The following is a 14239-nucleotide window of genomic DNA, read 5'->3' as shown; positions in this document are numbered from 1 at the left end:
TACATTTATCTATTTCACGTTTTGTTTCAATATTTGTTTATAACTTTGTAAAGTATTTTTAACCAAACTATAAATGTATTATTTTTTCTTATTTTCGTTAGTAATATATGCTTCTGTCGAATAAACTCCGAGATACCCTGTATACTAATATAATATATATAGTATATAGTTTGGTAAAAGTATATATAGTATACAGTTTGGTTAAAAATACTTTACAAAGTTATACAAATATTGAAACAAAACGTGAAATAGATAAATGTAATAAATTATAGTCAAATTATATATATATATATATATATATATATATATATATATATAGTTTCTTAAGAATGACATCATTATCACTATTATTATAGCATTTATTAAGCTGGCTAATAAACTTTTGTATACAATATTTATTCCAACAATAAATATTGCCCTGCATAAAAATATTAATAACGATAAGAGTTTTTTCCGATATTATCCCACAATATTGGCTGAAATTTAATTAGTCAATTTAAAAATAGAAAAATTTGAATAACTACTTCTCTACATAATTATAATATTCGCTGACATAATCTTTAAATAAAAATGTATCTTTACGAGTTTGCTCAGAGGGACAGAATAAAAAATAAAATACGAATAGAAATTCTCATGACACCGTCAATCGTGGTGAACCATGGGACTTGCAATAAGAACCAAGATATCATATAGTCTTATGACGTCCGTAGGATCGTATTTTGATACAGAGCCTTTTGGGAATCTAGAATTTCAGCTATAATTAACCATATATATTTGTCACTGCGAATATTGTAAGATCGATATTCCGAATGCGAAGTAAACAGGAAGCAAATAGTAGGCTCAATCACCTTTCTCTCTCGACACGATTCTAAAAATAGAAGAAAATTGCACAATTTGAAAAATTATAATGTTCGCAGAATCAACATATATAAAATACGAACTGATAAACTTTGTTACGATAATAGAAAATCCATGTTCTATATATAAAAAATCAATACAATATCAATTAAGTTATGAAAATCTGTATACATTAACAAATAATTGTTAATAAAATATTGTTTGAATTTACATTATATTGAAAAATATATAAATTAATTTATATTTTATTTCACAAAGCAACTTTGTATCTTTTCCTTGTGCACTTATTGTTTATTTCTCTTTTCTAACATTTATTTATATTTAAAAAAAATGATAAATACGAAACGTAAAATGATATAATCCACAAAATCGCATTGTCAAAAGAATATGTTATTGATATAATATATATACTGATAAAATATAGAAAATCAAGCTTGTCCTATATTTTCGTTTCAACACACACATTCTCTGGTTTTATAATAAAATTAGATTAAATAACCACATGTATATTGAAATATGCTGAGAAAAGAGAGAAATATCTTAAACAGATGCTACAAAGAAAAATTAAGTCAAGTTAACTTTTCTGGTTTATCGTTCGTATAAAATATCATTTTATTACTATAAGAGACATTTACATTCTCTACGTATGCATAAAATTTTCAATGATCTATATCATAAGGAAAATCGAAGAAGTTACAGGATATTCATTGTCGTTCTTTATATTAACCTATACGATTATACAATCATTATAATGATTAATTAGATTTGCATGTATTAATCACAGGCATGACTAAAACTACAGGATTCCATCATTTCATATTTTCGCACGAAAAGATTAATCAATATATTTCACTTTATCGATACATGTCCTTGCGCATATATAAATTACCATAATATGTATTTGCCAGTTTTCGTATTTTGATTTTTTAATTCTTTATATTCATTCCTAAAAATAACTGTATTCATATAGATGCATTAGGTATAATAAAAATGATACATAGAAAGCATATTAATCAGTGAATATATATTGATCGTCCATCAATGTGTCAGTGATATACATGTATATTTACAATAATACATATTTAGACTCTTAAAAAATTGATTAGCTGATCGTCACCTAGTCACCTATATTGTATGCTGAAAAGATATAGATTATATATACGAATCAAGTAACTGTCTAATGCAAAGGTAAACATAAATTGCGTCAATATAGTAATGTTGAAACATATTAGTCGTCAAAAAAAACTGCGAGCCTGAAAAAAAAAATTTATTAACCAAGATTTACTCCTCTGTTTCACCTTTTCTCTTCTATTGTAAAATACATATCTATATTACAAAAAAATAAAGGAAATGTTTAATTGTTAGATGATCACGGTATACAAAGATCTGTATAAATTTATATATGTGCAACATATATTTCATAAATAGAAAAAATTTGTTGTTCAAAGAAATAAATAATTATTGATAATTGTTTGCGTTTAGTTAATAGAATACTTATTTCTAAAAACGGCAATTGCAATGCTATATTTGCTTAGGAACAATGTAACACGATATAATTTAATATCATTAATAATACGATATCATTCAAAATTTGCTTCCATTTTTAATAATTTAATAAAAATATGAAAAAATAAATTTCTATCAACTTCCACAAATTAACAAATGTAACACTGCTGTCGTTATTAATTGTACGAAATGACTGTGGAATAAAAACTTTGAAAGTTGAGTAATGTGAAAGCACAAACTGTGCAAAAATTTTTAACTATGACTATATGTAAATCAACCAAACTCAAAAATGCAAAAAACTTAAAATTCTACAGTTCATTTTTTTGTCAACTTTAGTATACTTTAAAACTAAAGTAGATCTCTAGATCTCTAAAACTAAAGTAGCGAGAAATCTTTCTTCAATATGCAAATATATACAAGTTGTAATATGGCATAATTGATAAAAGAATAATTGTATTTTTAACCTTCGCAATACCAACAAAAATGTATTTTGCGCTCATCATTTATTAATATAATTTTTACTTTTATATAATTCAAACTTTTGAAAGAGAAAAACTTTATTGTTTAGAAATATACTTAAAAGATATACTAGTTAAATTATTTTGATTTTAGAAAAAAAGACAGAGAAAAAGATATCAATTGTATAAACAAAAAATACGAAATTTACCAAGCTTGAAAAATATATATTATAAATAAGATAATAAATCCAAAAAAATAATTTAAAGTCAATAGGAAGGATACACCTATGTGAAAACATATTAGGCAGTAATTTGCATAAAATGTAAAAAAAAAAAAAAGAGTAAGAGAAAAAGAGAAAAGGAAGAAGGGTTGAATAACAAGTGTAAAAGAAAATATTGATTATTATCTTTTGTTAATTTGTGTTTAAAAAAAAGTAAAATTTTCTTTGTTTTAAGAAAACATTTGCGTCATTTCTCTTTTATACAATTATTAATTCTATACAAACAAATCAGTTTTGCTTGAAAGGCATAACAATATAAACTCCCGTCGCTATATAATATATGCGACAAAATATGATCTGATATTGCGAGGATTAATGTAACTTTTAACGCGCAAATGTTTTACATCATGACAAATATATCATTTAATAAACTTGCTGAATACTTACAGATAAAACGATTAAAATATCAATGGTAACAGCTATAAAACAAAGATAATGAAAAAGTTATCATTAATTATGTGACGCAAATGAAAACGTTCATGACTGTTATAATTATAGAGTCAAATTATGAACTGTATAGAAATAAGAAATAAGTAAAGTGAGAGAATAGCGATTTCTATGAGACGCATCAATATTTCTATAAACATCAGTCATATTATTTAATAGTGAACCTAGAACTCTATAAATCCGATTTATTCATTTTCTTTCTTTATGATGAGTTTGTTTGCCATAGCTTCGTGATACGCGTCTAGCAGTTCTTTCGCGGTCAGTTTAGAACACACGCTGTTAAAAATATTAAGCAAACTCTCTTTGGATACTTCCTCACTCTCGATATGCGAGATAGTAAACTGAGACGTCCACAATTTGTCCAGGACGCTTCGAGCCAAAGTAGAAGATTGCTTTAACGCTTGTGCGATATTTTCCGAACTATTGTTTTGCAAAGCTATGTCCAGAACTACAGGGGCTGGAAGAAGCTCCTCGTTCGCTACAGTATGACTAATGATCACGTCCATCGGTAATCTTTGTAGCATAGCGTCCAAACTGGACAGTTCTGTCATAGGTTGCTTGATACCGTCTTGGTCTTCCTGTTTCAATTTCTCCGAAAGCATCTCAATGAGTTCGGACGACGTACATTTTTGACAGATCGCGCTTTTCACTTTGTTAAAATCGAAAACATTCAGAGACTCTGCTATACTAAGTTTTTTACTATATACCTTAAGCACCTTATCAAAAAACTGTTTATCGTAACTGAAGATGTCGGGCAACCTAAGGAGGACCTTGTTGACGCCACATGCACGGCAGGCTGCTTTTAACGATGCATCACTGACTTGCTGTTTATTTTCCAAACCGAGCATCCTAATAGTTTCCTTCACCAGTTCTGTCTCTTTCAAATGTGCCATCTTTATCTAAAAAATAATTTTCTGCTAATTTATCTGATAACAACGGTGTAATCGATATAATATCAGTATAAGTTAAACAAAATTTACCTTGTATTGCAAAAGAATTGCCTCGGGAGTGCATCTTCTGACTGCGCTTTCCAATACAAGATTTACATCAATTTCATCCAGTAATTCCTCAAGCGCCATTTGAGACTCAACAGATCTCGTGACTTTTTGAACATTTGGCGTTGCGTAACCAATTTCCTCGGTACTAGTACCAACGGAGGAATGTGTAATGAGAAGTTCGTCGTATACATTTGAAGATTTAGCACGGCTTTTCGTTGTGTCCATGCTAGCACTTGAAAATGATACTTTATTCCTAGTGCTAAAAAATATAATAAAAACCATTATATAAATTATATGAGTATATATAGATTTTTTTATATTTTATATAAAAACATAGAAAATTACGTACATTACGTTTTCGGAGGACGATGAGGCAATTGGCACGGATTCAATATTATCTGTAGATATTTTAGGCGAACCTTCAACAGCGGTTGGTTCTTTCACACTTGTCTGCTTGTTTTTTGTATAAATATCAAATACTGATAGATCGGAATTTTTAGAAGGTTCCGATGAAATATCCATGTCGCTGGTGATAGATTCTGTTTTATCCAAGCATTCCGTAGGCGACTTCTCTCTTTGAAAGTTATTGGATTCATTTCCGGTAGATCGGTTAAGCGACGCGCTACTTAAGGATTCATTCTCGACTGTCACGGATTCCATTTCGACATCAGGAGCGGCATTTGATGTTTTATCCGTCGCTGTGATAGGCGATTGTATCATCTTAACATTCAACTTCGAATCGGAGGATTCTGCTTGCAGCATACACGTGCTTTCAAAATGTTCTAACACTTTCTTCACGAATATAGTCTTTGGTACACCTTTCACGGGTATTCTGCTAATTTCGCGTTCCGATAATTGGGCGAGATCACCGATTGTACGCAAACTTCTATTCGCAAGATATCTACATAGATTCTTTTTCCAAAGAGGATAAGTCAATCGTTCAACGATAATGTCGATAGGTATCGTGCATGATGATAATTTTGGATAAATAGGCAGCCTAGATTCCAGAAACTCGGGATCAGGTTCCACATTATTATTCTGTGCCTCCTGATTTTGAGTAGATTCTTGAGTTAACGGTAAACTCGCAAATAAGGAATCCGTTACCGGTAAAGTATCTTGTTCCATTACGTTTTCCGTCGCCTCTGTACTGGTACGTATCAGTTTTCCGCAGAATACCTCGTCTGTATTTACAGTGGAATTCAATTCGGTGATATTTTGAAGATCTACAGTGTCTTCCATACTTGTATTCGTATTGTCATCTTTGGTAGATAAAGCCGCTATCACAGAATCATTGATCACGTTTAGTTTAATAGAATCTGCCGAATTATTTTGTACGGACGTATTAACTTCATCGTTACTAATCTTGATTGATGCAATATTATTTGTTATATCCATTCCGTCAAAGATATCCTGTTGCGTTTCGGTATCTTCTGTTCCGACACAGTTCGCCGACGCAGTGTCGACAAGATTTTTCGGATCTTCAGAAGATAAAGCCTGTTGATTTTCCGCGGCAAATGAATTCGCTATTATTTCAATTTCCTGCGCTATTCCTAATTCTTCGTCGATCTTAATTCTCGCATGGATATTTGCTTCGACGTTATCATTTTCTGAAAAATCGCTAGATACTGATCTATCTACATCCATAACTTCAGAATATGTGTCAGATATTTTTATTAGAGACTCATTTTCGGCTTCTAAAACAGCTTCAGTATCACTTTCATTTTGAGACTCGTTAGTTAGTTTTTCTGTATCAAATGGTACAAGTTTAATCTTGCTCTGTTTGAATCTAACTGGAGAATCCTTTCTTGATACAGGACTGCGTGTTATAAAATATTTGTTAGTTTTTGGTGGAAATTCTGTATTAGCTACTTCATAACCCATTTCTTTTGATACTGGTGGATCTGCAAAGCTCACTCGTTTTCGCTGTAATAAAAAACACATTTAAATATATTTTATAAATATATGTATATGAGAGAGAGAAGAAAGAGAATTTAGTAAAAGAGAAATTTATTAAAATATAAGAGACAATTGATACACAAATATGTAAAAAAGATTTATGATAACATCAAAAATATAATTCTTAATTTAGAGATGTGTTTTTCAAATACTGCATACATATAATAATATAAATTAAATTGCAGAAAATACCTTGTTAGGAGTTGAAGAGTCTAGATCTGCTTCTGGTACATTCGATCGTTGACGTTTAAGAATACTAGCACTCGGTGATGCGGTTAATGAAGGTGGATTAGCACTTGACCATTCTAATATTGGTAGATCATCTTTTTCACACGAAGATGCATTTCCTTCGTTTTCTTTGTCACCTGAAGTTTCCATTGATAAATAGTCTGATGTATTCTTGTCCAGTTTAAATGAAAGTTTCTCGCCATCGTTTTTCAACGTAGTAAATGCACAATAGTCGGCCGACTTCATGTTACTGAAAATTTTTTCTTGTCGACTGCCGGAAGGTCCGCCTATTTTATCGATCTCTTTAATTATCGAAGTCTTTTTACTCATATCATTCTCTACATCCTTGGATTTTAATTTTTTTATAGATGATTCATCTTCTATTACAATAGCCGGATTGTCACCTTCGAGTTGCGCTTGCTTTGTAACTAAACCCAGCATATGAGCAGCACGTCCTGTGAATGGTTTAAGTTTAGACAACGCTTTAATACTGCTTTTCGGCGAAGAAATATTTGTCATACTTGTAGACTTGACCGAATTATCGACTGTCTTTTGACCTTCTGGAACTATAATTTTTGTATTAGAACTATTAGTTTCCTGAATCGAGTCTTTACTTATACTATCTTTATCTTTATTTCCTTCATTGTTTATTTCTGTATTATTGTTAGGATTAGCTTCATCCGATTGTTCACATGGATCAGGTACAGTATTATCGTCACAATCCATGGGGATAGATTCAGGTACATAATTTTTTTCCATAATCGCATCAGAAGTTTTAACAGGAGCATTCTCTATTTTATTAATTTTAATGAAACACTGTTTCTCGCCACATATTTTATCTAATTTTACATCGACATTAGGAATTTGTGAACTTTCTACAAAATCTTCAACTTCATCTTGATTCTGTTCGCTTGGTTGTTCTAAGGATTCTACATCCAAACTGATTTCAGAATTATTTGCATCGGGCCTCTCATCTTGAGCTTTATTAATTGTAACATCTTCTATTACTTGGCTGCACGTTGGAACTACGTCTGTCAAATCTGTGTTCAAATTTTTCGATTCAGGTACCTTGTCAATAGTATTACTGGATTTTTTTATATCTTTATTAACGTCTAAATCATTCTTATTAAACTCCTGTCTGGTACTTCTTCTACCTCGTCTTTTAAATACTACTTGATCCGTGTCATCTGCATCTTTCGTACTCTTCTCCTGTGTTTTTGAAAATCTTCTTGATCCTTCTACAAATTTCGGATCTGAAGGCTTCAGTTTAAAACTCTTATTGTCAGGTGTCCCAAACCTCCTTAATCCATGTTTCTTTCCTGCATCAATTTCTTGTGTCGATGTTTCTTTTTCTCCTTCATCCAAATGTTTGACTCGACGACGATTAACCGCATGGCAATCAAATACCATGTCAATTTTTAAACGAGTCATTTCATTTTTCACACGTTTCTTGTTCACATTGTTTTTATCCATGTCCGATGAGTTACCACTACGTGAGGTTTCACCATTGTCGTCATTAGAATCTTGTCGCTTTCGACGTTGTATTCCGTCCGTGTCCGAGTCAGTATCCGATAATTTACGCTTAACACCTTTTCTAATTTCATTAGAATTTTCTTTAATCTCAGTATCATCGTCTGACTTTTGTTTATCATTTGTACCAGGTTTCTCCTGAACCGTCTTTATTCTCAATGTTCTTTGTACATTTGTCGCATTTGAATCTTTTTGACTTTCAACAACTTCATCGTTTTTTAATGACGAATTTAACTTTGTTATGCTATTACGATGTCGTCGTTTCATACTATCTAACATCGACGGAGAGGATTGTCGTTCTTGCATTTTATCTTCAGGAAATTCCTCTCGTGATTCAAAATTTAATTTTTTTGAAACAGATGCTATTGTAGTTGCAGCATCCATTTTCTCGTTCATTTCCGATGCAGTGTCTTGTTCATTGAAAGATGCTGTATGTGAAGCTGAATTTGTTTGTTTCGATGTATCTATATTTTCTTCTTGTTTTTCATTAGAATTCACTTTCTCAACTTCTTTCATTGAACCTTCATTTTGTGTAGCATCAGCGATATTTTCTCCAATATTTCCATCCAATTCGCTACTATGGGTATCAACTACTTTATCCATCATGTTAGAAGACTTTGATTGCATGATCTTATTTTCCTTGTTGGCGTCATTATCGATAAGTTTTTGAGTTATAGAGTCGCTCTTTTTATCATTGATTTTATCTGTTTCGTTAATATGTTTGATTTTAATGTCAAACCATTGTTGTAAGTTTTGAGAGTTTTGTGAGGACGATTGAGAAAGATCATTATACAGTGCCGGTATATCTTCTCTTTTCCTCTTTAAACTTTCTTTTTGATGCTCAGTCAAACGATTAACATCAAATTTCAAATCTGTTTTTATAAACACATAATCCTACAAATAAATTAGAATATAGACAAGCATATAAAAATAATGTATAAAATGAAATAACAAATATATTATTTACTTGCGAATCAGGTTCAGGTAGTATAAGCGTATTTTTATCATTCTTTTCTGCTGGCTTACTGGATACTGATTTTGTATTAGCAGATTTTCTATTCAAGAAACTCCCAGCTGTATGTATCTCTTTTGTTTGTCCTGCTTCTGCTTTTTTCTTTGTAGCGTTATCAGATTTTGAATGAGATTTCTTTATTGTTTCTTCTATTTCATTTAAAATGCACTTAGCAGTACTATCCAAGCAATCTTTAACTTCAAAAATAGATTCTGTCAAAGCTTTTAAGTCTGGGTTAGGATGATTCAATGCAATTATAATTATTTCTTTAAACGACGATAAAAGTTCATCATTCAATCGTTTGTTAAGTCCTTTAAAAATACTAATTATATACTCCCACATGTTTGCAACCTATAAACAAAAGTTTGTTAATATAAAGAGAATAGATAGATAACAATGCAAAATCAAAACAAGTGCTTTATAAAAAACAATGTTGATATCATACTTCTTTAAAAAGTGCCTTTATTTGCGACGCAAGTATAAGTTTGATCACTGATTTACAACTATGCAGATACGATATTACTTTTTGTGGACTGTGCCCATATACAGTGATAAGCATAGCTGATAACGTTTTCAAAGCCATTTCAGAATTAAGATTTTGTGCATTATTAAGCGAAGTTATTATAACATCTTGTATAAGTTGTATAATGGATGGAATTTCATCTCGAGCTAAAACATGAATTATGTAGAGTAAGTATTACAATATTCTAAGCATTATTTCATGTAAAATATAATAATTGATCACACATACTTATTAAGGTTTCATAATCGAGAGTGCTCAATAAAACATCTAAGCAATTTACAATAAAAGAACAACAATTTTTATTTGTATTTAAACACTCCCGCATCATATTTGCAGTATTCAGTAAGATTTCATTTGGCTTTACTTCACTCGAATCTGATTGCAACTCGAATTGTTTGTATAAAGCTTTCCATACCTTTGTTTCATTTTTTATCTGCAAAATTATTAATGTATAAGACTATTGCAAATATGTAGTAATAAAAATGTTTATATAAAATTATATATTATAAACCTGCTCAAGATTTTCCAGACATATATACTGAAGTGGAAGTGATAAAACTAATTTGACAGTTTTATATTCATTTTCATTAGCTTCACAATTCATTAAATATTTTGTTAATATCTGTGCTATTATAGACCATAATTCGATGTAAGCTGTTCTGTAATACATTATTTATTATAAATATTAATTAAAAATATTAATTATGCAAATATATTACAATTAAAATTATATATTTTAACTTACATATCTTCATGTACGTCAATCACTGATTTCAGATTTTCTATTATTGTTTCCAGAAATCCAAGCACACCTGAGGAATATGTAAATTCTGGGCTTAAACATCGTTCCAGAAGGCACTTGATTGCATCGCTATTATAATCCCTGTAATATAGAAATAATAGATTATATAATATATATATATAAATAAAATACTATAAAGTATGAATATGACCCTAACAAGTTTAGTTTATACATACAAGATATATTTTGGCACTTCATCAAGTATTGGAGGTGATAAAAGTTTTAATACCAATTCTGGCAATGCGTTATCATGAAATTCAGTTTTTTCAATGATGTGCTGAACATCTGGCAAAATTACATTGAAAATCATATCCTTTACCATAATCTTATCTATATGGTTTCCCAATTCAGTTATGACTAGTATCACATCTTTATACAGATGGTCCTGTAAAGGCATATAACACATTTGCTAAAATACACAAATATTTCATGTTATAAAAAATAGAAAAATTAAATGTTTGTTAATAACCTTTATTTCAAGTTTTATATTCTTTATGTAATTCATCAAATTTGTCCATAATGTTTTACCGAGCTGAAAACGATTTTTCATTTCTTGATCTGTAAGTTGACCGAGAATAAGTAGGGCTTCTCCTACACTGTGTATAATGCTCTTAGAACATTCTTGAAACATCTCATCAGATATAGCGTGAGGAAGTCTTTCTTCTAACATTGGAGCGCAAACTGGAGAGAGATCTTCCTTTGTAACAACCAACTGACACAAGGCATCTACAGCAACCACTTTTGTTCTAAAAAATCTTTTGCCTGGAGAGGCAACAACGTCAAATTTGGAAGAAAGCAGTGGTGTATCTCCAAGTGGTCCAAAACAATAGTTTAGAAATTGCGTGATAACAGGAGTAGCAAATTTTGCAATATCTTTATACAATTTAACAATTAAGTGCCACCAAACTTCTAATTTTGTTAGTGCAATTAATTCGGTTTTACTGTTCTTGGTGTTTAATGGAATACAAAGTAACTTTATTCTTCTAGCAGTGGCGAGTTCTTGATGATCTAAAGCAAAATTGTCAATCAACAACTTCCATGAGAGGAAAGCTTGTCTGCAATACAATAACAAATCTATTAGTTTTTTTATATATAATAAGAATCAATTTAATTACAGAATTGTAGTAATCTTACCTGCGTATAATAGGATCAGTAGACTTGAAAGCTTTTTCCTCAACGCTCAGCAAATTATTTATAAGGCTAGCACCACGATGAAGATCAGTACCAAGAAACTGGATAGTAGTATTCCATTGAATAGTCCAATCTGGATCACATGCTGTTACCAACAGCAACATACGTTTACAATACACAGATTGTAAATTGGTCTTATACTGTGTCCATAGGTCAGGGTAATCTTTACGAATACGTAATGACGAGTTAGTTGCAACAGCTTGTTGCAAAACTTTCAAAGCAGAACCACGCTGTCGTTTATGTCCCAAGTAGGCCAATATTATAATCTTATCCATTAGTAATGTATCAAACTAAAAAAAAAAAAAAATATATATATATATATATATAAGTATATATTTTTTCTAATCATAATTTAAAAAATTATTTATAATACAATTGTGCATATATTTATACCCTCTGAACATTTTGATCAAATGTTATGGCAGCCAATCTGTACAATCTTCTCAAAAGAATAAGCGCATAATTGTTTGTATCTTCATCTAGTTTTTGTTCATCCGATAAGGATTGGTGTTCAACCTTCGTCATCATTTGCAAATTATCTACGCATGCTGTTGGTGTTAACCATTCCATTAAATGAGGATCCACATTATTCATACAATCTTTAAAAAAACTTAAAGCTTGTGCATCATTGGCAGCTGCAGAAATAGCATTGTCATCCTCCATCATGTCCAGTAACTTAAGTATTTTTAATCTACAATCAATCAAAGAGTCTTGTTAAAATCTCTAGAGTATAAATATTAATTACAACATAAATTTAACAAACCTTGTCCTTTTATCCGTTTGTAACATTGATTCAAAAATATGTAAAGGATGTGCTTTAAATTCTTTTACAATGGCATTAAGTGCAGTCAATGCCTCGTTTTGCAAACTTCCTTCATGTTTTGTAAATGTTTCAATGACCACCCTGCACAAATCCTTGTAGCGTTCTTCTTTAATAGCACCACTTGATTCTAATTTTTTAGCTTGACTGCAATGTAACGTTAATGTTAATGTTAATGATCATTTTTTTACAAAGTATTAGAAAACATTTTTATCACAGATGCAAATGCAATGTCTTTATTGAATAATAAAGCTGTATACATTGAACAATGTATATTATAAATATATATCTCTTTACAATATCATTGCTCCATTTACATAATTTTGCTTAACTTGCTCAATCCTTTCTGAATAAATGTAATATAATACTAATATTTGAAATCATGAATTTTGATCGTATAATTATATATTTGGATTCAATCTTTTTTATAATTTTTTTCTTTTCTTTGTTTTTAAATCTCGAGTATTATTATAAATGTAGAATGTAAAAAACAGAGGAGACTTAATATCTAATAATTCTTCTAATGACATTAATTTATTTCACAAAGGAGTTTTCGAATTCTCTATAAACACAGCGTGATCCGCTTTGTGAAATAAATAAATTGACATTAAGTGGTCACGATATCTCGTCTCTCTTCGTTTCGTCATGCCGAGCAAAAGATTTCACGAAAGCGAGAGACTCGTGACAGTTTACCTGGAGATGTAGGTTAAAACTTCGCGCTTTTCCTTGCCATTGTTGTTCTCCCGCAACGTCTTCATAATCCTCGCGAAGGTCGTGCTCGTGATTGTGGCCATCTCGTCGCGTCTTCTGCCTTCCTATCTTATCTCGCGACGATTACCGATCACTGTTCATCTCGAGCCCGGAGAACCGGCACAACTCGTTCTTCCTCTTCCTCTTCCTTGCTCTTTATCGTTTCAAATATGCGCCGAAACTCTCGTCCCGGGTTGTTGGAAAAACTTTTGCGCCCGGGATGAATATGTCCGACAACACGATCGACGAAGCTCACCACCGTTACGTTCCGCAAGAAAGAGAGAGAGGCAGAAAGAGGAAAGAGAAGAGAGAGAGAGAGAGAGAGAGAGAGAGGATCGCGAACCCTCTTCCGCGTCGCAAATTGCGCAAATGGCACGTTTGCGCGATCCGTCCGGACGATGTTGCGCTTCTCTCGTATTTACCCCTCGAACGCGTCGTCCTCTTCCTTCCCGGATCTTATATCTTCTTTTCGCAGTTTTGTCGCAGCTCGCCGATAAACAAAAATAAACTCTCGCATTTGTTTTGCCGCACGCCGATCAGCTTCGCGCGCCAGCCAGAGTTTACAAAGGCGCTCGTGTTCTTGTAAATTCATTACATACATATGTCTCCTCCTTCGGTCAGCGTTCTCATTTTAGCGGGAATAAAAAGCGAGAGAATGATAAGCCCGCAATTGTGCGCCGCAATCCGTCATTCTATACGTGGAATAAAAAATTGGACATGATTATTACAAAAGAAAGATGTCATATTGGTGTTCTTTTTATCTCTACCATCGCGAAATTATTGAATTATCTGTATCTTATAAAGATTACATTTAGATACTTGAGAAATGTTAACATATCTGACTTGAAATATATAAAATACAGAAAAATGATTACTTAC

General features: G+C 31.3%; 1 protein-coding gene across 3 annotated transcripts; it reads right to left on the bottom strand.

Moving 5' to 3' along the window:
* Positions 1-1477: 1477 nt before the first annotated feature.
* LOC145948866 (uncharacterized) lies at positions 1478-14052 on the bottom strand. Of its 3 annotated transcripts, XM_083058414.1 has the most exons (16): positions 13304-14052; positions 12554-12757; positions 12184-12481; positions 11734-12080; positions 11069-11654; positions 10776-10984; positions 10543-10680; positions 10309-10456; positions 10026-10230; positions 9720-9943; positions 9230-9625; positions 7254-9156; positions 6697-7187; positions 4898-6471; positions 4531-4807; positions 1479-4449 (listed from the first exon to the last, which is right to left on the bottom strand). In XM_083058414.1, the coding sequence occupies exons 1-16, from the start codon at positions 13402-13404 to the stop codon at positions 3736-3738; spliced, it is 7815 nt and encodes a 2604-aa protein (XP_082914540.1). In that variant the 5' UTR covers positions 13405-14052; the 3' UTR covers positions 1479-3735. The 3 variants fall into 3 exon arrangements, with proteins under 3 accessions (XP_082914539.1, XP_082914540.1, XP_082914537.1); XM_083058413.1 differs by having other exon boundaries at positions 1478-4443; positions 6697-9156; XM_083058411.1 differs by having other exon boundaries at positions 6697-9156.
* Between the last annotated feature and the right edge of the window lie 187 nt (positions 14053-14239).

This window comes from Prenolepis imparis, unplaced genomic scaffold (assembly GCF_030444845.1).
Source record: "Prenolepis imparis isolate NDT839.2.m4 unplaced genomic scaffold, iyPreImpa1.0 SCAF_2, whole genome shotgun sequence".
Taxonomy (NCBI): domain Eukaryota; kingdom Metazoa; phylum Arthropoda; class Insecta; order Hymenoptera; family Formicidae; genus Prenolepis; species Prenolepis imparis.
Note: the sequence above shows the minus strand (reverse complement) of the source record. Positions and strands in the feature narration are given on the sequence as shown.